Below are 26139 nucleotides of genomic sequence, written 5' to 3'. Positions count from 1 at the left end.
ATTGTTAGTGCTTGTAACACTTCCAACAGCCCACCTTGAAGATTACGAGTCTTTTAAGACCAACTTGCTTTCGGACATTAACGGTGCAAGCTTTGACAGAGTGTAATTTGTAAATAACTGTACATTGTCACTTTCTTACTCCAGTCCATTGTCAATTTTTACTCGTGTTAAGGATACAAACTTAAAGGAAAACTTGGCAGATTATGAACCTCTTACCCTAACCCATTTTAAAAGTGTTTCAGGTCCAATTTTGTCTGCTCATTTATTTGTGTCATCACTTCCAATTTCACTTCTGTATCTTGACTGAGGTCTCTATCCTGATTGGATAAAATTTGCATCCCAACCTGAGCATGCATTTTCTGTTAGAGAGCCGGAGAGATGTTACTGAACACTCTATATAGCAATGAGTACTATCAGAATTTAGAGCTATTTAACACTTATTTTAACAAAAGAAAATCACTTACCCTCCCTAACGTTTGAAATGATTGCATTTTTTAAGGGCACTGGCAGTGTAACTGTTTTCAAATGTTTTTCTTCTTTCAAATCTGCTCTAACTGCTCTACAAATGGCAAGTGTGTCAGTGTTTAAAGTTTATGTGAACCCAAGTAACAAATTCTACAACAGCTTCTACCACATTCACACGGATGGATTTGGGGAAATATAATATAAACTCAGACCATTTGTAAATCGGTGTTAATTGTCGATGTTAGGGTTAGCATACGATGGCATACGATATAGCCCACATTTTGGTTAAAATGTATTTTAATAAACAATTCACTGAAAATGTAGTTGTATGAATACATTGTGAATTGCTATATCTGTTAATTGGACCTTCGAATGCAGTTTATGCTAATTATAGGAAAGTCAATGTTGGATAAATAGATTTCTGCTCAACTTAGGCCTTGTCTGTGTATACTGAAATGCTGGACGATAATGCCAAAACAAAAAGTGCTTCTGCATACTAAGTTAGAACTGCATTTGTTAGGATTTAAGGTTGGCAGGTTGAAAAAATGCATGTGGCAATTAATCATAAAGTAAGCACACTATCAGACGAAACGTTTCCAAAGCAGTCTATCTGGAATGGGCCTGGCCAGTAGGCCAGTCACTTCAGCCTTGCCTTAATTAGAATAACAAATATAACATAAAATAATGTAGCTTTATTTTATAACTTCAAGGGTTCCCAAATGTTTCAGGCTGTGAATCCCTAAAATAATCATATTTGAACTGGGGACCCCCCAAAATAATCATACTTGAACTGGGGACCACCCACCCTGACAAGCACTTGAAATTGTAGGCATTAGATTTAGTTTGACTCGTTTCCACAGATAAATATTGTGAAAATAGCCGAATAACAAGCGCACAATGCCTTTAAAAAGGTCTTAAAAATCATTAAATTGTCACTTTAGAAATGTGTTACCCTGTATACACTTATACTGTATATGTTGGTTTGTTTACTGTTGAGAGAGAAAACAATGTTGCCCATTAAGCTAATCTGGGGACACCCTCTGAGGGTCCCGATCCCAAGTTTGGGAACCACTGGCCTACTATAACAGTAACAACAATACAACAATTTTAAATACAGATCACAAACTGTAAGTAGAACAGAAACCTAACATTAGGGAATCATCTGAATTGCTAATAGCCTAAAATGCTCAATATTGTAACGAATAGTGTAGCGCCCAGAGCTGGGATGGAGCTCTGACCTCAGTCCCAGAGGACCACAATGGAAACAAGCCTTTTTGTGTTATCCTTATAACAATCATTGTACAATTGTACCTCTGTATCCTACTGTTAATAAAGTATTCCATCAATCTGTTTACTCAAACTGTTTACTGTACATATTTTTTTTGTTTTAGTTTTTATGATGTTTTGCATAGTAGTGTATATCTGTCTGTCATTAAATGTCTCTATGAATTGAGTACAAAGGACCCCAATGGAAACAAGTCATCTTTCTTGGGTTTTAAATACTCTTAGCTGACCTTGCATTATACTTTCATGTTTTTTTGTTTTTTTTGCAAACTGCTAATAATTCAATCAATCAAAAAACCATGCTGGCCGTAACACACCTCCATCCCTGCATTCAACAAACTACATAAGGAAGGGGGAGCTGTCACTCAGACTCCAAGTGACCAATGGAGAGGTGTCTTACATCTATCAGCGTAGGACCCGCCTTCTGAACTTTAACCCCTCACACAAAAAAATCCAAGAGAGAGAAAAAAAATCGAGACCAAAGACATAAGTTTTGAGAGAGAAGGCATTTTGCAATCAGAAAAAAACATTAGAAACATTTTATTTCCCAAATAATTTACTAAGTATTTTGTTTTATGTAGTTTAAACAGTTTTTCCTTATTTTTTCACTCTTGAATTTTAAAAGTGTTGTTCTCAATTATTTTTTATTTTCTTTCAAATCTTATATTTTTTTGCTTGCAAATATATTTTTTTGATTGCGTTTTTAATTTGTTTTAATTAAAAATATTTTGTTGTTCTGTTTATATAGTTTCCTTTGCTTACAAATTATTATTTTTTGCTTGCTGTTCTGTTTATATTTTTTCTCTCTCAAATGTTTTTCTTTTGTTTGGTTAATAAAGACACAAATGTAACTCCATAGAAGGGTAGTGTTTCTGTTTCCTGAAGAGGTGGATTTACAGCCTGCGGTGAAAGATGGGCAGTGACTCTGCTGTCCTGACATCAGTGGGGAGTTCATTCCACCACTGTGGGGCCAGAACAGAAAAAAAGTTCCATTGTACATCAACACCATGAGTAAAAAGAACTAAAAAACAAAACAAGCATAACCATTCACATAAGACACAAGTCACCACACTCCATATAGCTCATAATCACACAGATGCAGCGGCATAGTCATCCAAGTCATCCAAGTCTATCTAGGCCCACAGTGCATTGACCTTTTAGAAGGATCTGAGAGATTTCGGTGGGGAAGTAATCCATTATCGGGGCCCACAACTCTAGAAAAGAGGCTTCATTGCCTCTGTATACTGCACACAGTCTTTCGTGGGGGAGCACACCAAAAATCTCTTTATACCAGAGTTTTATGGTAGGGGGCTTATCCTTAATCCAATTGATTAAAATGCATTTTTTGGAAGAATTTGTCGAATAACTTAAATTGTGAGGGTGTCAAATCAATCTCTTTGGAAGGTAGTCCCAAGATGAAAGCTCCCGGATCCTTCTTTATTTTGACCTTAAAGATATTGCTTAACACCCGTGTAACAGAACCCCAAAACCTGGATATCCACTTACATTCCCAAAAGTAGTGGTAGTAAGTTCCAAGCTCTGTATGACATTTAGTGCACAGAGGAGATATTGAGCGGTCCATTTTGTTTAGTAACACAGGTGTGATGTGCAGTCTGTGAAGGATCTTATATTGTGTTTCTCGTAGTCTGTTACAGGTGAAAACATTTTTAACAGAATCAATGGCCTCAATGTCATCCTCGATATATATTCATTGTCAAAATCGCTCTCCCACTTGTGGAAGGATTGTACCTCCAGGGAGTCCAGCGAGTATAACAAGGAATAGAAGGATGAGATAAAATGTGATACATCACTACGTTAACATAGGAAGTCCTCCACTTATGTAATGTAATGTAGCCTATTAATATATTGACTTGTTTGCAGCAAACCAAAAACTTTTTCCCTTGGGAGATTAAATTGCGTCTGTAGCTGCTGAAACGACATCAGAACACCATCTTTGAATAAATCACCCAGTACTCTAAGCCCTCGAGAATGCCAGGTCTTGAAGATAGCCGAGCTAGATCCTGGGCCAAATTCATAATTACTAGAAATGGGTGTTAACAGTGACCTTAAGTCTCCTCTACCTACATAGGTGCAAATCTGTCGCCATATTATAATAGAAGTATAGATAATTGGGTTTCCTCGTATCTCTCTATGAATTGTATCTTTATTACCCGTTACAAGGGCCCATAGTGAGTTTGGTGAGCAGCACTACGAATCCACACAGTTCTTATTGTGTAAATAGGCTTGGAGCCATTCCCAGGTGAAACGAGCATGGCAAGCCCAGTTATAGAAAAGTACATTTGGCATGGCCAGGCCGGCTCTACTAGTTGGTAACTGCAAGATTTTTTATTTTTGCCTAGGCCTTTTTCCATACCAGATAAACTAAGAAAAAGCCTTCTCCAGATCTCTGACATCTTTTTTTGATACCCATAAGGGGAGCATCTGTAAATTTCTAACTCCAATATTTGCTTTTGGGGGTCCATGGAACAAAATATTTAGAGATGGGGGTCGCTGGCCAAATACATTTAAATTTGGGGGTCCTTGACATGAAAAAGTTTGAGCACCACTGATATAGTACTTTTTTTTTTTTTTTTTTTTCAGAAAATTGTTAGGATTTAGAAGACATTTGTAGAATCAGCCTCAGGTCTTAATGGGTTAACTAGGGCTGGACCAAAATACATTCAAAACTGACATCAATCAATAACAAGACTTAATCTGAATCTAACAACCCAACTAACCCTAATGTTAAGTTCATCAATAAATCAAGCAAGGAGCAGGAAAAAAACTAAACAACAATGATATATATAATGAATCGACATGAAAAATGTTATAATAAAACATTTAATCGATTAGCACGCAGCCAGAAATAAGTCTGGCAGTGAAAGAGTTAAGGTATTTATTATATATTTAGATTTAGATTAAGATTTCATTGAAAAAAAAAAAAAAAAAATTAAGCCCTACTTTATTCTTAGGGTATTGAAAATAGCAGATTTACAATCTCACAAAGCGTTGCAATGTGATCTTTTCAATAGACCATAGTTAAGTCACTTTTTAGATTTAGATTATTTAAAAAACAAACAAATTAATAAACTTTATACTTTAAACAAACAGGTCTCCTGCTGGGCCTCTGTCTGGCAGAGGAAAGTTTACAGTAAATCACTGCTTTCAAGATGTAGATAGACACATTTCTCAGTAGATTTCTTTCAAATCTAAATTCCCAATGACATGCGGTTTACTGGGTAAATGCTTATGCTTATGCCCATAGTTGTCTTCGCCAGGCCGAAAGGCATGGCCGAGACTATGTTTTGCACCCTGTCTGTCCGTCTGTCCGTCTGTCCGTCCGTCCGTACGTCCGTACGTCCGTCCGTACGTGTGTCTGTCTGTCTGTCTGTGAGCAGCTAATCTCCCGCTCTGTTGGCCCGGCCTCTGTGAAACTGTGCACACACACTCCCTGGATGCCAAAGCCGAACCTCTGACCCAAACTTTTCAGATTGGCCTGTTATAGCGCCATAAGGAGGCCGATTTTTAGAAAACACATGTTTGATATTACTCCTACATATTTTGTCAAAACATCACGCAAATCGGTCATGTGATCAACACGGATCTGTCCGATTTTCCATATTTCATTCTGATTGGCTAAGATTGGCTTCCACAGTTTGCAAGATTGGTTTGTTTTGAATAAAATGCCTCAAATAATGAACGCAGCGTGTGATTTCCGTGAAATTGTGCACGCACATTCCCACAATAATCTACCTGACCTGGTGGAGACCTGTGCTCCGAGGAGCACTTTTTCTAGTTGCCCATTAATCCCTCTTTTCACCCAGTGATATTTTATGATAATACTGTTAGCAGATAGCTAGATAGATAGCAGATGGCTGATAATATGTTAAATCCAATACCTGTATTGATCTAATTCAATTATTTTAAATACACTATTTGATTTTGTTTGACTAAAACTAATGACTAAAACAGAACTAAAACCCTTTTTGAGTTTAGCCTGCAACTAGACTAAAACTATCAAGGATAGAAATGACTGAAATGTGACAAAAACGAATAAGCATTTGTGTTCAAAATACTAAGACTAAAACTAAAATGGCTGGCAAAAACAACACTGCTATCTATCTATCCTATCTATCCTATCTATCCTATCTATCTATCTATCTATCTATCTATCTATCTATCTATCTAAAACTAAGTCATTTTCTTTAGATACAGCATGGTGGATAAGCTCAGTTCAACAGAGTCACTAACATAGACAGATATCTGATCTGGTAACTGATGATCCAATCCAATCCAATCCACTTTATTTATATAGCACGTTTAAAAACAACAGTGTTGAACCAAAGTGCTGTACACTCAATAAAATACTAAAATAAACAATAATACAAGAGAACACACACAATGAACAAGACAACGATTGACACAATGCCTGGGGGAAAGCGGCAGTTTCTCAAGTTGAATTTTCAAAGGCCAAGGAGAACAAATGAGTTTTCAAACGTGATTTAAACACAGGCAGGGTTTGAGACTCTCTAACATGGGGTGGCAGCTTGTTCCACATTGTGGGCGCTATGGCGGAAAATGACCTATCTCCCCGTGTTTTCAATTTAGTTGCTGGGACTTTAAGGAGTGACTGGTCAGTAGACCTCAAGACCCTTGTACCATTATTGGGAGGTAGCAGTTCTGAAATGTATAATGGTGCCAGCCCATTTAAAGATTTGAAGACAAACATTAAAGTCTTGAACTGAATCCTGTACCGAACAGGGAGCCAGTGTAGGGAGGCAAGAATGGGGGAGATGTGATCAAATTTCCGTGTCCCTGTTAAGAGGCGGGCGGCCGCATTTTGGACTAACTGTAATCGAGACAAACAGGCTTGGCTAATGCCAACATAGAGTGCATTACAGTAGTCGAGTCGGGTTGGATCACTCCTGTACATGGGCTTGACTTTTATTCCATTCCTCTGTACAGAACAACTTCATGTCAGGACTTTGTCTTGGCCATTCTATAAGACATTAACTTTATTCTTTGTTCCTTCAATGATGGTGTGATGAGGAATGCTCCCCTAGTGTAGGTTCTAACAAACACCTTGGTGCAACTTAGACACATCATCAGTGATGTATCCTGGGGTCATATGGTGTTTGGGGTCTTTCAACATCATACACCCTCGCCCAGACGACCCTCTGTGATGACCCTCAGCACCTGGTCATGGTGCTATCGGTAGCGCCCATATCCCAGTGCTTTTGGTCAACAGCATGTTCTCCAGCCATCCTCCTCTCTGGCAGAGCGGGCACAGTGGAGTGTCTGTCAGGCCCCAGTGGAAGAGGTTGGACGGAGAACATTGTAGACAGACTGAACCAGGAATGTGTGTGTGTGTGTGTGTGTGTGTGTGTGTGTGTGTGTGTGTGTGTGTGTGTGTGTGTGTGTGTGTGTGTGTGTGTGTGTGTGTGTGTGTGTGTGTGTGTGTGTGTGTGTGTGTGTGTGTGTGTGTGTGTGTGTGTGTGTGTGTGTGTGTGTGTCTGTCCACCATATCTATCATGTGTGAATGCAGCCTCAGTCCTGACTCCCCCCCAACCCACAGGCTCCGCCCCCAGCCCGTAGGATTACGTGCAGTAGTGATGCGCGGGTTGACCCGGGACCCGCGGGTCAGCCCGCGGCGCGGGTGGTCGAGTCAGAATTTCAGAGGCAATTATGAGGGCTGCGGGTGAGCGGGTCAGCTACTCTCACACGCAAAAAATAAATAAAAAATCACATGCTCTTGTTTTGTCTTTATTCCTAATACGAATAAGAATAATAACAATAAAACAGTTTGAATACACTTTATTTATTTTCTAACCATGATTTTACAGAATTATAGGTACGACCCGCGGGGATCAACCCGGCCCGTGGGTCGCGGGGTGGGTTGAGCCATAGTTCGCGAGGCGGGTTGGGTTCCGGGGCGGGGCGGGTCATGAAAAAACCCGACCCGCGCATCACTAACGTGCAGTGAAAATGATTACCCTCCCCGCCCGGCTTCCTTCCTCTGTACATTGGCCAATTGTGTTAGTACAGACGCCCAACAAAGCTGGATGCACCACGGTGGATTTTAATCAACAACCTCCGTGGTGGTGGGCAGGCACTTTACCACTGTGCCGAGCGCCTAAGCTTGGTCATTGTTAATATGAACATAAGTTATAGAAATGTCTGGAAAAATATACATTTCTTTCTTTCTTGGCAGTTAACTTTGTATAATCTTTTTTGATCAACTCTTATCGTATATTGAATCTGTTATTACAGACTTGTTGGCTGTAACATCACTCGGACAGGATTTGAACTTCTGGCTTCAGCTCTTGGCTCTAATCCTTCCCAAGTAGAAGAACTGGACCTGAGTTACAACGACCTCCAAGAATCATCAGTACTGGAGCTGATCTCTGCTCTACTGAAGGGTCCACTTTGTAGACTGGAAACTCTAAGGTCAGACATTTTATAATAATTTATTTGAATAATTCAGTTTGATTATTTGTTATGTGATTATAATTATACACAATGATATTATGTTGAGATTGTATGGTAAGAGAGTGAATAAGGTTGATATCATGTTAATCCATGATGACTAGTATAATAATAGGGAACATTGACTATGTACAGCCAAGTTGACACTCAACATTTAAAACTTATACTCCTCTAAATGCCTTATAAGTGGTTGAAAGCTTTGTTAGATCATAATCCCCTAGTTTTTAATATTATTTACATTGATATTAATTCTGAACACCAACTACAAAGAAAATGATATGAATTTCAATTCAGAATGTGTCACATTATGTCCCTTATGCTGGTATACCAGCTTCTCTTATTGTGTGTGTGTGTGCGTGTGCGTGTGCGTGTGCGTGTGCGTGTGTGTGTGTGTGTGTGTGCGCTACAGGGGAATTGGAGAACCAGGGAAATTGGAAAAGGCGCGCTCGTTTGTACCACCCACCCACCCACACATGAAAAGATACATTCTGTCCATATCGGTTTACAACTCGGACGGCGCTGATTCGACTAGCAGAGCATCGGCCGGTCAGCGTGGGCACTCGCGCCTCCTCGGCCTCAAGCTCTGCTGAGTCAGCGGGCCTCCGTCATGGACAATAACTATTATCACGTGTGCGTGTGAACGCGTGAGGTATATCTTCTACAGCCGACAACCCATATGAGGTATATTCTTCCACTGCCTTAAAGGCTCTATTGAGTTGCCAACAACGCCATATTGTAGATAGTTTGATGTCCCAGTGGTGAGAATGAGTGGTTGTAGAATGAATGGAGTCATCACTAGTCAGTGAGGTATCTTTGCATCCGATTTATTGCATAAGTACAAACAGCTTCCTATGGGGACCCTGAGGTCCCCACCACACCACACAACAGCCTGCCGGCTGCTGAGTCACACACACAGATAGCCACACTTTGGCACAGTCTATATAGCCCATTCAGTGAAAGAGGAGGTACAGGAATGGGTGTGTCAGACTTCAAAGGTGAGCCCCCACCTGCCCAAGACATTTGCAACTGTCAAGGCAGGAAGGGGGAATGCTCTCTGTCTCCTGCAGGTAAGACAAAGAAAATGCTAAGAGCACCCCCACCCCGCTCAGACAAACCGGCACCTCTCTCTGACTCAATCCACTTCTTCTGTCTGTATCCTACTTGTACTGTAGACTTGTGAAGTTAAATAATGCTAACAAATGTGGATGTTATGTTATTAAATATACTACATTACCCCCCATGAGAGACATTAAACGTCTTTCACAAACACGTATATTTCAAAAGAACCACAAAGAACCCGCCCCCCATGAAAAGCGACAGGAACATCAACCAGGACAAAAAGAAAACATTCAGGAACACTAAAACAGCAAACAACATCACACAGAACAATGCACATTCAAGACCCAAGATTACATAGTACAGCGACACGGTGAATTACATCAAATAGACACATCCCCCAAAACTAATTAGCGTGCAGGATCCCTCTGTTAGCCTTTTAAACTCCAGGATAAAACATTACACAGCCCCCACCCAGTGGAAGCTGACAGCATACAGTCGAATCACGCCCACCAAGCGATAGCACCACCCCCCAAGATCAATGTCCCCCCCGCCTAGTCACCAAAATATACTCAAAGATAGCCTAATACTTATCCCTAAGTTTTACACCGTACCATCAAGCATATATGACAACTACCACGGAAGTGCCTACACGGAAAAAAGAAGGCAGCGTACCCCCCAATGAAACAATAATCCACAAAGTAAACTCACATTAAACACAGGAGACCAGAAAGTAAAAAAATACCCTCGCATCACTTCCCATGGCAGCCATAGCCCCATAGTTTAACCCACCCTTATCACAAAAACATAACCCCAGGTCCCATATGCGCAGCGCTCCGCTCGACAATGTCTCTCTTGTAGTCTCCCTCAATGTCATCTTCTCACCCCAGCCGCGCTCCAGCGCCGTACCCAGATTTTCCAACAGATAGCTGCATGTTTACAACAGAGCGCTCCACTTGCGATCGCTGAAGATGTGTTACCACACTCTTCACGAAGAACCCCATCATCGCAAGTCCTCCGCTCTGCCGGCACCCGCTGTCCTCTCCCCACAACATACCCGCCACGAAGAAATTCGACACACCAATTTCTCCGCTCTGCCGTCCGCACCGCAGCGCGCTCCTTTAGCGATCGCAGAAGATATGTTGTGCAGCCAGATGAGTCGTCCAGCCGTCCTAGATCTGGCCATGAGATCCTCTCCTTGTAGATTCTCGAAAAGTCGTCGTCATGTCGTGCCGTCCGCCGCATGTTCTTTCGACGCCTGGCTCAGTATCCCTGGAGACTTGCGCCCCCAAAAAAACAAACCAACGCGACTGCCGACTTCACGCCATATGAGGTATATCTTCTACAGCCGACAACCCATATGAGGTATATTCTTCCACTGCCTTAAAGGCTCTATTGAGTTGCCAACAACGCCATATTGCAGATAGTTTGATGTCCCAGTGGTGAGAATGAGTGGTTGTAGAATGAATGGAGTCATCACTAGTCAGTGAGGTATCTTTGCATCCGATTTATTGCATAAGTACAAACAGCTTCCTATGGGGACCCTGAGGTCCCCACCACACCACACAACAGCCTGCCGGCTGCTGAGTCACACACACAGATAGCCACACTTTGGCACAGTCTATATAGCCCATTCAGTGAAAGAGGAGGTACAGGAATGGGTGTGTCAGACTTCAAAGGTGAGCCCCCACCTGCCCAAGACATTTGCAACTGTCAAGGCAGGAAGGGGGAATGCTCTCTGTCTCCTGCAGGTAAGACAAAGAAAATGCTAAGAGCACCCCCACCCCGCTCAGACAAACCGGCACCTCTCTCTGACTCAATCCACTTCTTCTGTCTGTATCCTACTTGTACTGTAGACTTGTGAAGTTAAATAATGCTAACAAATGTGGATGTTATGTTATTAAATATACTACATTACCCCCCATGAGAGACATTAAACGTCTTTCACAAACACGTATATTTCAAAAGAACCACAAAGAACCCGCCCCCCATGAAAAGCGACAGGAACATCAACCAGGACAAAAAGAAAACATTCAGGAACACTAAAACAGCAAACAACATCACACAGAACAATGCACATTCAAGACCCAAGATTACATAGTACAGCGACACGGTGAATTACATCAAATAGACACATCCCCCAAAACTAATTAGCGTGCAGGATCCCTCTGTTAGCCTTTTAAACTCCAGGATAAAACATTACACAGCCCCCACCCAGTGGAAGCTGACAGCATACAGTCGAATCACGCCCACCAAGCGATAGCACCACCCCCCAAGATCAATGTCCCCCCCGCCTAGTCACCAAAATATACTCAAAGATAGCCTAATACTTATCCCTAAGTTTTACACCGTACCATCAAGCATATATGACAACTACCACGGAAGTGCCTACACGGAAAAAAGAAGGCAGCGTACCCCCCAATGAAACAATAATCCACAAAGTAAACTCACATTAAACACAGGAGACCAGAAAGTAAAAAAATACCCTCGCATCACTTCCCATGGCAGCCATAGCCCCATAGTTTAACCCACCCTTATCACAAAAACATAACCCCAGGTCCCATATGCGCAGCGCTCCGCTCGACAATGTCTCTCTTGTAGTCTCCCTCAATGTCATCTTCTCACCCCAGCCGCGCTCCAGCGCCGTACCCAGATTTTCCAACAGATAGCTGCATGTTTACAACAGAGCGCTCCACTTGCGATCGCTGAAGATGTGTTACCACACTCTTCACGAAGAACCCCATCATCGCAAGTCCTCCGCTCTGCCGGCACCCGCTGTCCTCTCCCCACAACATACCCGCCACGAAGAAATTCGACACACCAATTTCTCCGCTCTGCCGTCCGCACCGCAGCGCGCTCCTTTAGCGATCGCAGAAGATATGTTGTGCAGCCAGATGAGTCGTCCAGCCGTCCTAGATCTGGCCATGAGATCCTCTCCTTGTAGATTCTCGAAAAGTCGTCGTCATGTCGTGCCGTCCGCCGCATGTTCTTTCGACGCCTGGCTCAGTATCCCTGGAGACTTGCGCCCCCAAAAAAACAAACCAACGCGACTGCCGACTTCACGCCATATGAGGTATATCTTCTACAGCCGACAACCCATATGAGGTATATTCTTCCACTGCCTTAAAGGCTCTATTGAGTTGCCAACAACGCCATATTGCAGATAGTTTGATGTCCCAGTGGTGAGAATGAGTGGTTGTAGAATGAATGGAGTCATCACTAGTCAGTGAGGTATCTTTGCATCCGATTTATTGCATAAGTACAAACAGCTTCCTATGGGGACCCTGAGGTCCCCACCACACCACACAACAGCCTGCCGGCTGCTGAGTCACACACACAGATAGCCACACTTTGGCACAGTCTATATAGCCCATTCAGTGAAAGAGGAGGTACAGGAATGGGTGTGTCAGACTTCAAAGGTGAGCCCCCACCTGCCCAAGACATTTGCAACTGTCAAGGCAGGAAGGGGGAATGCTCTCTGTCTCCTGCAGGTAAGACAAAGAAAATGCTAAGAGCACCCCCACCCCGCTCAGACAAACCGGCACCTCTCTCTGACTCAATCCACTTCTTCTGTCTGTATCCTACTTGTACTGTAGACTTGTGAAGTTAAATAATGCTAACAAATGTGGATGTTATGTTATTAAATATACTACACGCGTGTTCAGCGTTCCCCTAGCGTAGCTTCCTGGTTGCTATGTGGGGGGGCGAACAACAAAAGCCAGGTCCGCGTCGCATCAAAGCCCCACCTTGCGGCGCCGTCTCCTCCTCCTCCTCATCATCATCACGCCGCCTCGCATCAAAGCCCCGCCTCGCGGCGCCACGTCCTCCTTCTCCTCCTCCTCCTCCTCGCGAGCCTCGTGTAATAAACCCTGTCTCGAAAAGCCGAGCCTCGACCCGAAGCCCCGCGCCTAAAAACGAGCGCTCCGTTTTCAATTTCCCTGGTTCTCCAATTTCCCTGATATATATATATATATATATATATATCTTTGTAATTACAGACTTGCTGGCTGTAACATCACACAGACAGGATGTGAAGTTCTGGCTTCAGCCCTCAGCTCTAATCTTGTCCATCTGAAGCAACTGGACCTCCGTTTCAACTGTCTGCAGGATCGAGGACTGAACGTGCTTTCTGTTGGACTGAAGAGTCCACATTGTATACTGCAGATCCTTAGGTAAATAATGTGTTTTCTCTCTTTGTGGATCTCTACTTGCACATCAACAGCAGTTTGTTAAATATGTATTTCTCTACAGCTTGTCTGGCTGTGAGGTCACAGGGGAAGGCTGTTCTTCTCTGGCTTCAGCTCTGACTTTCAACCCCTCCCATCTGAAACAGCTCGAGCTGAACTTAAACCAACCAAGAGGCTCTGGATTAGAACAACTCTTAGTTGCTGTTGAGAGTCCACATTTTGGACTAGAGACTCTCAGGTGAGTAGAATTGGACTGTGTCTGCAGTGTTTCCCTTAGAATGTTTGAATTGGTGGGGAAAGTGGGCCAGTGAATAAAGAGGATTTTTTTGCCATTAACTTATACAAGTACTAGCATGGGATTTGATGAGTTGATGGGACTTGTTCCGCAAAACTGTGCTAACAAAGACGTATAAACAATAATAATACAAAATATACAACAATGAACAATACTTATATATTACTGGATGTAATGTAAACAGAGTTAGGGTCAGGCTCTTGTTATAGACAGGTACGTTAGCTTTTATTTTAGCAACATAACATGTGCAGGTGCAGGTATAATGTGAAGATTCAATATCTATCCAATTGTGGCAGTGTTCAATCAAATGTGCAAAAGGAGGCATTTATATACAGAGAATGAGAGTTGCTGGTCTGTTCCATTAAGTTATTATTTGTTCCTATGTTTTAGTTTTGGCCTGTGTCCTCATTTAGTGCTCTGACAGCTGCCAGGAAAGCCTTAAGCCTTTGGCTGTAAGGCATCAGTCGTTTCAAATCACCACAAACAGTTTGTTGCTAGGATGATGTTTGTCCTTCATAATCCTTGTTGTCCTGCTCAAGCACCTGCTCTCATAAATGTCCTGCAGAGACGGTAGAGAGCTCCCTGTGGTTCAGCTGACTTCACACCTTTCACAGCATTGCTAAAAGGATATCACAAAAACCCTGAGGGCTTGTTCCCATTGTGGTCCTGTGTATTCAATTCATCAAGACATATAATGACTTACAATACTATGCAAGAGTTCGTCAATAAGGAGCAGTAAAAGTATACTTACAGAAAAACAGTATTGGGTCATTTATTTTGGCAAGCTATAAGAAGTCTAGTTCCAGTTGTAATTTGCAGACAGGTGTTCTTTTATGGCGGTTTTGAAGGAGGGTAGGGAGTCACACTTTTTGATGGCTGTTGGCAGGGCATTCCATATTTTGGTGGCATATTAGTACAATTAGAGATGCAACGATTGCAAAATCCTTGGCCGATACCGTTTTCCGGTTTTTTTAATGTCTGACCTGCCGATACCGGTTTTACCGATACCGATATTCTATTTTCTAACTAGATTTTTTTCAGGCTAAGTAAGTACTTAATTTTGTGTATTTGCCAATGCAGAGTACCAATAATAAACCAGGAAAAGAGCACTTATGCCATATCATCATTTTTATTTGTACCATTGCTGTTATGGCTGTCGCTGTTATAGAGCTGCATGATTTTGGCAAAACTTATTATGGGTCCATATTGAGATCAGTTATTGAAATTATTATTTATTAAAACAAATTTAACTAACAAAATCTTATCTTAATGCTAAATTATTTTCTTATTTGAACTAAAAGCAAAAATAAATAAATAAGGTTTTCCCATTCAGACACATAGCAGGACATGTCTGCATTTAATTGTTTTCAAGGTGAGAAATTTACCTTATGTCACTCTAGTCCAGGGGTCTTCAACAGGGGGTCTGGGACCCCTAGGGGGTCCCCAGAGTTACTACAGGGGGGGGCCGCCAAATCTTTGTGTGATATGATATTTTTTACATTAACCACTAGCATCCCATTTCTGAGGAGGACTAAAGCCAAAAATAGCAGATCTACAAGCTCACAAGCTTGTAGATCTGCTATTTTTGGCAAAGAGGTATATAGGTGTAGAGGGGAAAAAAGAGCAGACCAAGTAAAAATGTCATACAATATAGAAGGGGGTCCCTGCTTCATCTCTCTCAGCTCACCTTATGTCACTGTTTTGGCTTGTTTTTTTTTATACTAAATTTTTATCCCGCGATTTTTGTAACCCATTTTTTTTCACCCGGTGCCAATTTCCTAAGTGATCCTGGGCGCTACACCAGCCCTACACCAGCGCTACACCAGTCCCCCACAGCCTGGGGAGGCCAGGGCCAACTGACCTTCTTGTCACCTGACAGGGGGGAGTTTCCCTGGTTGGACGTAGCGCGTGGAAGGAACACGTTATTCCAACCAGTTCCTTTCCCCTCCATCAGGCGCCCCGGCTGTCATGGGGGAGGCGGTATAGTGACCAGGATTACTACATGTTTTTGTGAGGGTATTAACTACCCTGGCAGACACGGGGAGAACATGCAAACTCCACACAGAGTAGGCCCTTTCGCCAACCCCACCTAGGGTATGGGCGCTGATGACGCGGAGGAGAAGACACGCCCCCAGCGCCCACAGCGTCCCCGGCGGGAATCGAACCCAGGACCTTCTTGCTGTGAGGCGACAGCGCTACCGACTGCGCCACCGGGCCCCCCCGTTTTGGCTTGTTTTAACCTCTGACTAAAAATGTCTGACACTACTCTGTTGCTCAGTGGACTTTGTTAAACTTTCAGACGAGTCTTAACGAGCTTTAATAGGCTACAGCTGGATAGATGAGAAGACGTCTGTAGTAGGCACACAATTAAACCAGCGGTGTCGATGGCTGATATCATGATCACATCACAACGTCTTTTAGAGTTGTTGTTGGAAGCTGTTTACAGCATTAAGGACTTTTCAGATGGCGCCTAGTAATGTATTTGGAATAAGAGGCAACCCTGCAGGTAGGAGGAGCAGCCAGCCACTGTCTGTATGAGAGAAGTGCGCGCACACGCATCGCATCGCATGCACCCCCGGGCCACACATACACACACACACAAACAAACACACACACACACACACACACACACACACACACACACACACACACACACACACACACACACACACACACACACACACACACACACCACCCGTCCGTGCCAAAGTTGTCTTTTCAACAGCATATGCAACGAGAGTCAGGGGGGGATTTTTCTTTGCAACTGGCTACAATAAAAGGGATGTTTAAAGGGTATTTTTTTCTGTAGTCTACAACATCTTTTGCATGGACCGTATGAGAAGCCTGGTGACGCACTTACTGTCTTTAAATTCCCTGTGATTGACGAACCGACAGTCAATTCAATTCAATTCAATTCAATGGGCTTTATTGGCATGAGAAAACATACGTTTACATTGCAAAAGCAGAAAGCACAATACAACAGTACAGAAATACAGACAGTCACTACATTGACTAGGCTATAACTGCGCGCAACATTATGGAATATTATATATTCCATATTGTATAGATATTCAATATATGTATCCTTATATTTCAATGGTAATCAGCACCATCTGTGGGCTTCTCTTGTTAATGTTTACTGAGTCGACTCACACGACTTTGATCATCATGCTGTTGCTGCACAGTGCCAACGCAGTTTCAATTTGACCGGCATAAAATCGGAATATATGACAGTGACCGGCCGAGCACCGATCCAGCCGGTGTGACCTAAAACCGGCTTTTTTAATCGGCGGCCGATTAATCGGTGCATCTCTAAGTACAATGAATTCATACCCATGTTTGTGCCTAATCTGGGGGAATGAGATCAGTGGATTTCCCTCTGGTGTTGTGCCTGTGGGCGTTACTCAATACTTGAAGTAGTCAGACAGGTACATGAGCATTGGTCCCTTGAGTATCTTGTAGACCAGGCCCATTGCAAGTTGCTGTACTCTGTCCTCTACCCTGAGCCATCCCACCCTAGCATAACGAGCAGGGGTTTGGTGAGTCGTAGATGTGAGGTTTAGTAGTAACCTGATCAGTTTGTTTTTAGGTCTTAAGTTTAGCTTTTAATGCCTTTGAGGTTCCAGAGTACCATGAGGTGCATGCACAGTCAACATGACATTGGATGGGTTCTCCAGCTGGTGTCATCAGTGCATAATTACTGACCAACAAGGAGATCGTGCCCAAAAACCTTGTTTTTGGGTTGACTTTCTTGATGACTTTTGTTGCCATTTTTCACTGGAAACATTATCTCTAAGTGAGGTGAGGTAGAACGATGTTTGGATCTTTTGAGACACCTTGAATGTTTTCAGCTCAATCACATGGTACAGGCGTTGCCTCACTTTCTTTGCTGCAGCCTATGTGTGCATACTCAAGGTCAGCGTGATGTGCATGCTGAGGTACTTGAAGCTGTCCACTCTTCTCACTGGCTCTCCGTTGATCAGGAGAGGCGTGTGAGACCTTTGTCTCTGTGTACAGAAGTCCACGATCATCTCCTTTGTCTTACCGACATTTAGGATGAGGCTGTTTACCTCACACCCTTTCGGCAGTGGGTTGAATGCGATTACAAAATCGTGGGATAAAAATGTAAATATGTTTCAGTGTGCACCTTCAGAGCAGCATGGATGGACTTGACAATCCATGGTTTCTGGTTTGGAAAAGCCTTCACCTTAGGTTCTACACCATCCACCATTGTTGCTATGAAGCCGGTCACCACCTCTGCAAACTCGTTCACTCGTTCATTTTCAGAGCTTTAATGAAACCAACGCATCCAGATCGCTCAAAGTGTCCTGCAGAGAAAGGTCTGTCAAGACATAATCGGACTTCACAACGTTTGGAACAGAGACTCACTTGCCTGAGCTCGCTTGGCGATGCCTCTCGTGGGTCAAATCCGCTTCCGACGGCGCGTCTCTGTCGTGATTCAATCCAGGCAGGTGCTGGAATGCGGTTTTGTGCTGCATTTTATCACCCAAAGGCTGATAACGGCCTACCAGAGCCTCCTGATAGGCTGCACATACGTTAACTTTGAATCACCGAAAGAAAAGGCTGATAAGACCCAAATAGACCCAGCTCAGGTTGGAGGTGTGTCTTCAGGTTGAGGTGTCTTCAGGTTGAGGTGTCTTCAGGTTGGAGGTGTCTTCAGGTTGGAGGTGTGTCTTCAGGTTGGAGGTGTGTCTTCAGGTTGGAGGTGTGCTTCAGGTTGGAGGTGTGTCTTCAGGTTGGAGGTGTGTCTTCAGGTTGAGGTGTGTCTCAAGGTTGGAGGTGTGTCTTCAGGTTGGAGGTGTGTCTTCAGGTTGGAGGTGTGTCTTCAGGTTGAGGTGTGTCTTCAGGTTGGAGGTGTGTCTTCAGGTTGGAGGTGTGTCTTCAGGTTGAGGTGTGTCTTCCGCCCAACTGATTGATGATTGGTGCTGATTTGGAGTCTGGTGGCTGTTACGAAAAACTGTGAAAGTAGTAGAGGCTCACAACGTGTCGTAATGTGCTGCGTTGTGACCTTGCAGATCTGCTATTTTCGCAATTTTCAAGATTAAAAAGAAAATAGATTGTTTTTTTATTTCAGTTTTTAAATATTACCATAGGGACGGCAGTGTTAATGTGGTTGAAGGAGTTGTTCACTCAAAAAATGACTTCGCCGGTCATCAAAATATTGGCTAAGGAATGTGACAAAAACAAAAACCTTCATTCAAACCTTCATTCAATTCAAGGCTTCATGAGGTGTGTAATTGATAGAAAATAAGTAATGTTTTGGGACTCCTTTAACATGTGTTCACATAAATTGTAAAATGTTCATATTATCAAACATGAATATCAAACATCGATCCCCTGATGGTTGCTAATCACTGAGGGTTTCACTGTGCTTCCACGAAAAAAAAGAAAATATCATCGCGACCCCGTTTGCTTGTTGTAGGCCGTTGAAAATAGCATGTCTCGTCAAAAATACATAGTAAACACAGGAGGAGAGATACAGGCTATTCCCCAAATACGTTAACCAGGAAGTGAATGGAGCAGTAAAAGGGATCACCTGATCTCCTGGTTCTGTGTGCATCTGGGGATGAAATGGTCACTCATGTGTTAGCGAAAAGCGCCATCTAGTGGAAACACCAAAAAACACAAAGTGGTAAAAGTCGTCCTTGGCAGTGATACAATATACACAAACCAAACCTCTATTTCCATGGTGAGGGCCCGGGGTGTCATGACTCGCTTTATTTCCAAAAAAAAGTGCGGAGAGGAATTGTCTTACAACAAAGACATATTAATTCTTTCCAGCAAATGTCCAATAATAATCATATATTTTCTAGTTTTCTAATTAATTTACAATGTAGAAAATCAGGGGAAAGGGGAAGTGGAACAATTTTTCTTTGGATGGAAAGAGAGTTCTTGCTAGTGATGTGTGGGCTGACCCGTTACCCACAGGTCCCGCGGGTCAACCCGCACAAGCAGTTCACTCACGGCCACTTTATTCTTTTTTTGGCAAGTGACACCTCTGCATGATAGAGTAGAAAGATATTATTTAGTTAACCATTCATGTCACCGTCGCGGGGTCCATGAGACGCACTAGTTATTAATTATAACAGATTTCATGTTAAAAAGAATTTGCGGTAAGAAATATATATTTATATTAAAAATAACGTTTATCATTTTCTGTTTTCTTGGTTAATGGCCTATTTCAGTAGAATCAGAATCAACAATATTGAATTAGGTAAACTTTTTCGGAGGAGAGCGAGTGTGTTTGTGTTGTGTTTGTTTCTGCACTGGCTGCTCTGCGAGTGCAGTCCAGTGTTGCCAAATCTGTTAATTCTAAGCGACTTTGGGCTTCTTTTTTCTGTAAAGTAGCTTGTAAATATTAGGGGTCCATGGCATGAAAATGTTATAGAATCACTGCTCTAAAACATTAGACAATAAAGTTTGACTGACCTGCCCTATTTGCTTATTCTGGGCTTATTTGTATAAACCTGGCTGATTGCTTGTTTCTTTCACAAGATCTGGCAACACAGATTTTGGCTAATGCTATTGGCTAGCTGGCTCCGTCTGTGTCTCTGTGATCATAGTTATAATATATCGTCTGTGATCCATGCTCTGTGGCTGCTATCAACAGTCCTGGCTGCGGTTACAGTAAGATCCATCTAAAAGTACCACACGTAGGCCCTCATTTATCAACGGAGCGTAAAAAACGGCTTATATTTGTCCATAAATGTGGCCGTACACCAACGTCTAAGTCATATTTATCAACGAATCCTATACAGCCAATCCTAGCGTACATTGGGTCGGAGCCTTGAAAAATCTCATGTCTGAAAACGAGTGTCATTTAAATAACACGCCCTCAAATATTCTCGAAACGCCCTGATTTTACGACATGAAGAACCAGAATACGACCAAACAAAGCATGGAAAACCAATAAGAAAGAGTTTCGCCGCCTCGCCTCGCTGCCTGTCAAGACACACACACACACGCACACGCCACTCTCTCACACACACGCACGCACGCACGCGCACACGCACACACACACACACACACACACACACACACACACACACACACACACACACACACACACACACACACACACACACACACACACACACACGCGCCCAACTGTGTATTCATGTAATCCGTTACGGTACACTCTTTGTCACGTAGGCTTGTAGCCTACATGAATGACATATTATGATACTAATCACATCGCCATGAATGGAATACGTTTGTATATTTATTTACACCATACCGAGCAGTGCGCGTTCGAGTTACACTAAAATAAAGCAGTCATGTAGGCTATTCCCCATGAGACTCGGGCGGGCTGCAGTGATCCTGTGCCGCCACGTTAATAAGAGATTGGAGCGTCGGGTTTATATCCTTAACCCAGCCAGGTTGTAGCCTTCATAACTCTCTATGACATAACTCCATACCATAGGACAAGCTACTGTAAGTTTGTACACCTCACTGTCCATGAAAAGATGGTCTGGAGTCCCGACTCCTGGAAAATGCTCTCGCAAAAGCGCTCGTATATTTTGAAAATAGAAGATCCACAAGCACAACGCGTGACACTTGTGAGCTTGTAGATCTGCTATTTTCAATGCAGGCAGATCTGCAATCTTATCTGAATGACTGTTAAAGCAGTTTGTTTAAATTACTTTATAAAATGTTATATTTTCACAGGGATTATTTGTTAGTTCTCACAACCTGGCCCGTGGGCCATGACAAATTGAGGAGGACACAGTGGTTTATTTAACAAAAGGAACTTAAATAATGCTTTACAAAAGGAATGAGGTGTGTAGTTCAGTAATCAGTAGTGTCAGCAATGTATGGATGTGTGTTCAATGTAATGTGGGGTGTTGTAAAGTGTGTGAACTTAATCATAGGACAAATAAACAGAAGGGTGCTGTCATCTGTTAAGGGACACCTCGAATGGCTGGCAGCCACTCTTTTATAGGGCTGCAGGGAGCACTGGCCAGGTGCTCCCAATGCACCTAATTAGGAACCCCAAGTTGGCCGACACCTACAGGAGATCTGTGGGAGAGATACACAGAGGAGTACACCATACACCCACACAGGCCCTGCAAGCCAGGCCAAGGGGCCGTGACACCCTCCCCCTTCAAAATGAGGGCCCATAAGGGACCGAGAGAGTGTAACTAACACCAATTTAAGTATATTAACTTGAATTTTAAATCAACTCAAGAAAACCAAAAATGTACATCAATAATTAAACAAAAATATTTGTGAATTTAACACCACTTGCCTCCAAATTAATTACGGTTCAACCAATCCTGTCCACAACCAACTCACCCAGCCCTCCCCTCAGCAACCAAGATTACCATGGATTCCTGGAGCATCTAAGAGGAGAGGAACAGGAGGACCAGTAGATGGGAATGTTGTAGCATCTGCTACAACATTTTCTACCCCTTTAATGTATCTAATTTCCAGCCAATATGACTGCAACATTAGGGACCAGCGAATTAACCTCTGGTTGGGGCATTGCAATGAATTCAAGAAAGTTAGTGGGTTATGGTCAGTGTAGACCACCACAGGCGCAGCCCCAGACACTACATAGACATCAAAATGTTTCAATGCCCATATCAGAGCTAAGGCCTCCTTCTCGATTGTGGAATAATTCAACTGGTAGGAGTTAAATTTTCTTGAAAAGAAGCTAACTGGTTTGTCAATGCCCAAGTCATCTGTTTGTAATAAAACACCACCAGCACCCACGTGACTTGCATCCACCTGTAGAGTGAATGTGCGATCGAAACGCGGCGCTGCAAGGACAGGAGCAGTACACAACAGAGCTTTGATAGATTCAAATGCCTGCTGACATTCGTCAGACCAAATGAACACAACACTAGACTTTAACAGGTTAGTGAGGGAAGCCACAACAGTAGAGAAATTACTGCAGAAACAGTAGTGTTTTTTAGTGGTTGGAGCTGGGTATTCCGCAACCGCACTCACTTTTGCCACAACTGGGCGAACTTGACCCTGCCCAACCACCCGACCCAGGTAAGTCACGGTGGCCCTGGCAAACTCACATTTTGCCAGGTTCACCGTGAGACCAGCCCCAACCAGGCGGCCGAACAAAGCCCGAATGCGCTCTACATGTTGAGACCATGAGTCGGAGAAAACCACCACATCATCCAAATACACAGTACAACCCTCAAGGTCACCCAGCACCCGTGTCATGAGCCGCTGGAATGTCGCAGGTGCGTTCCGCAAACCGAATGGCATTACTTTGTACGAAAACAAACCTTTTGGCGTTATAAATGCTGATATTTCCTGCGCCCGCTTGGACAAAGGAACTTGCCAATATCCCTTTAGTAGATCAAATTTGCTTACATACTTGGCATGTCCAATTTCATCTACGCAGTCCTCCATACGAGGAAGAGGGAATGAATCTGGCTTAGTAACAGCATTTACTTTTCGAAAATCTGTGCAAAACCTGAACGTGTTATCAGCCTTTGGAACAAGAAGGCAAGGTGACGCCCAGCTCGATGCTGACGGCACAGCTATTCCATTGTCCAGCATGTACTTGACCTCAGCATCTAGATGCTTGCGTTTCTCAATATTGACTCTGTAAAATCTCTGACGGATAGGCAGAGCACCTTCAACCTCGATATCATGCTCAATCAGATGGGTTTGACTGGGAGTGTCATTGAACAGGCATGGGAAAGCCTGGATAACTTCAATCAAATCTTCTCCATCTTTCTCAGGCAGGTGATCTAACAAGGTATTCAGATTATCAAGTGTCTCAGAGTTTTTTAATCGACCTTGTAACAGTGCTGGATCAACAGCAGGCAAACCATCTTCTTCCCCATCCTCTACCGAATGAGGAGAAGTGATCACAGATGCTCTACTTGCTAAACATTAGACTGCGCATCAGGTGACGCACGAACATGATACGGCTTCAACAAGTTAACATGACATAGTTGGGTGGGTTTCCTCCGCTGAGGAGTTGAAACCAAATAGTTCAAGTCAGAAATTTTCTTGACTACTGTATAAGGACCTTTGAATTTGGCTTGGAATGGCGAGCCTGTGATTGGCAACAATGCCAACACACGATCACCAGGACTGAAAACTCTCTGCTCTGTGTGCCTGGCATAAAGTTTTTTTCATCTTGCCCTGTGCACACTCCAACTTTTCTCTAGCTAGTTCTCCAGCTGCATAAAGTCGATGCCTAAAACCATTTACATAGTCTAGTAGGTTACGAGGAGCCTCTACACCTTTCCACTGGTCACTCAAAATGGCTAAAGGACCCCGTACAGTATGGCCAAAAACCAATCATTTGGGATAAACCCAGTGCTTTCCTACGTAACCTCTCTGGCTGCGAGCATTAACCATGGCAACCCCTCCTCCTAATCTCCCTCCTCAGACTTCGCACGCATCATAGCACGTGTCACTGCACAAGCTGTGAATACTTCAGGAAATTCAGTTTCACTTTCATCAGGTTGACTTCTTACCAACGGCACTGAATCTACTACTAAAGGTGGTGGTACATCCGCCTCCGGTAAAGCGGGACGCACAGCAACACCGGTCAGACCATGGAAGAAATCGGAATACAGCATGTCGTTGTGAACAGGAACATGGAGGACAGTTAAACCCATCCCCAACACAGGAATAGAGGACCCTGTAGTACTCTCTCTAGTAAAGGGTAACACTGACGCTTCAATAAATGTATCAAACGCTGCTGTGTCACGCAGTATTTTTACTGGCACCTTGATGTTAATTCCTACAAGTGACACAAATCCTTCACTGACAAACGGCCTGTAGGATTCATCAACCTCAAGATTTTGACATGACCCTTTAACCTGTACCTCCCCCAAGCTTAGCGCAGGCACAGCCATAGCCGCACCTTTTGCAGGGTAAGAGGTAGACTTAGTCTTTGCTTTTAGAGCGTAGCAGTCATTTTTCCAATGCCCTTTTTTATGACAAAAGTTACATATTTTCTCCTCACACGTGCCATGTTCAGCTTTCGCCTCTGGTGCAACCGCCATGCCTGAACTACCAGGAAAGCCCATTTTGACACGTGCGCCATCGCCACCGTCATTACCAGCGCGTTGCTGGCCAAAGGAGCAACGCTCCCCATAAGGGCGCTTGTGTGTCAACACATGTTCATCTGCCAAAGCAGCTGCTTCGGCAGCAGTTTCAACTTTCCGGTCACTGATATAGTTGGCAATATGTTCAGGCAAAGTGTTTTTGAATTGTTCGAGGACTATAAGGTCACATAACCCATCAAAGTCCTTAACATCCAAGGCGGCACACCAGCGGGCAAAGTAACATGACAAATCGCGTGCAAACTCTAGATGAGTCTTGTTTTCAGTTTTCCGCCATGTGCGAAAACGTTTGCGATAGGCTTCTGGAACAAGTTCAAAGGCTTTTAACACTGCTGCCTTCACCACGGCATACTTCTGACTGTCATTAGGGCTTAGACATGAATAGGCCTCCTGCGCCCTGCCCGTTAACACACATTGCAGCATTAACGTGCGGGCAGACTCTGGCCATTTACGCACCTCGGCTACTCGTTCAAAGGTCAGACATTTCAAACTGTTCAAGAAACAAAAAAACAAAACAAAAATGTGACCTATTATCAACACTTTTACAAATACACCATGTAGGTTTTTTTTAAAGTTAGATTTCAAATGAGTAAAACAAAAAATTCCAAAATGGAACAAATGTTCCCCCCTCTGCCACAATAGGACAGGTGAGACAGGTGTGCCTCCAGGAGTGGCGTTCCCCCTACCTCAGCTGCCTAACCAAATCTTAACCTACCATAACTTGCCCTGGTCTTCAGTGGCCCTCCCGAGTCCCCCTTACCGACTGAGCATCTCGGTGGCACCACCCTATCCCATATTTTGTGGGACAGAATCTATCAAACCATACAATAAAGAAACAAAAGCACAACGAGTCCCACAGGGGAAACGCTGCTATCCTATTTGGGTGGGGAACACCACCCCTCAGACTGTCCAAGACACACCTGTTCCCCCTGTCCTAATTATCACTCTAGTGATAACTAAATGACAGCACAAAACAAAATAAATAATTGCATTTAACCAAAATAAACCAATTACCTAAATTGTTAACCAAAACAAATTGTTACTCAAAACAAATTGTTAATAAATTATTGCTCAAATTATTCAAAACAAATTGTTATTCAAAACAAATTATTACTCAAACACTACCATGCACCTCCTCAGTAATGCTGTGACTTAATTTGCCAAACTAGGCTTCAAATAATACAGGAAATTACTTTACCTGTTCAGAGTCACAGCCAACCCGAGTATTTTTACTTGAAAGCGGCACGAGCCCCCAATTTGTCACAACCTGGCCCGTGGGCCATGACAAATTGAGGAG

General features: G+C 43.2%; 1 protein-coding gene across 1 annotated transcript in view; it reads left to right on the top strand.

Annotated features, from left to right (window-relative positions):
• Positions 1-26139, top strand: part of LOC308101624 (NACHT, LRR and PYD domains-containing protein 12-like) — an 88670-nt gene that overhangs the window by 47180 nt on the left and 15351 nt on the right. The window contains exons 9-11 of the mRNA XM_080451044.1: positions 8020-8196; positions 13290-13463; positions 13543-13716. Coding sequence (XP_080307170.1) covers positions 8020-8196; positions 13290-13463; positions 13543-13716 — 525 coding nt within the window. The remainder of the gene's footprint in view (positions 1-8019; positions 8197-13289; positions 13464-13542; positions 13717-26139) is intronic.

Source organism: Gymnoscopelus braueri, assembly GCF_963280865.1.
Source record: "Gymnoscopelus braueri genome assembly, chromosome: 15".
In the NCBI taxonomy this organism is placed as follows: domain Eukaryota; kingdom Metazoa; phylum Chordata; class Actinopteri; order Myctophiformes; family Myctophidae; genus Gymnoscopelus; species Gymnoscopelus braueri.
The sequence above is the reverse complement of the archived record's forward strand: the minus strand, read 5'-3'. Positions and strand labels throughout refer to the sequence as shown.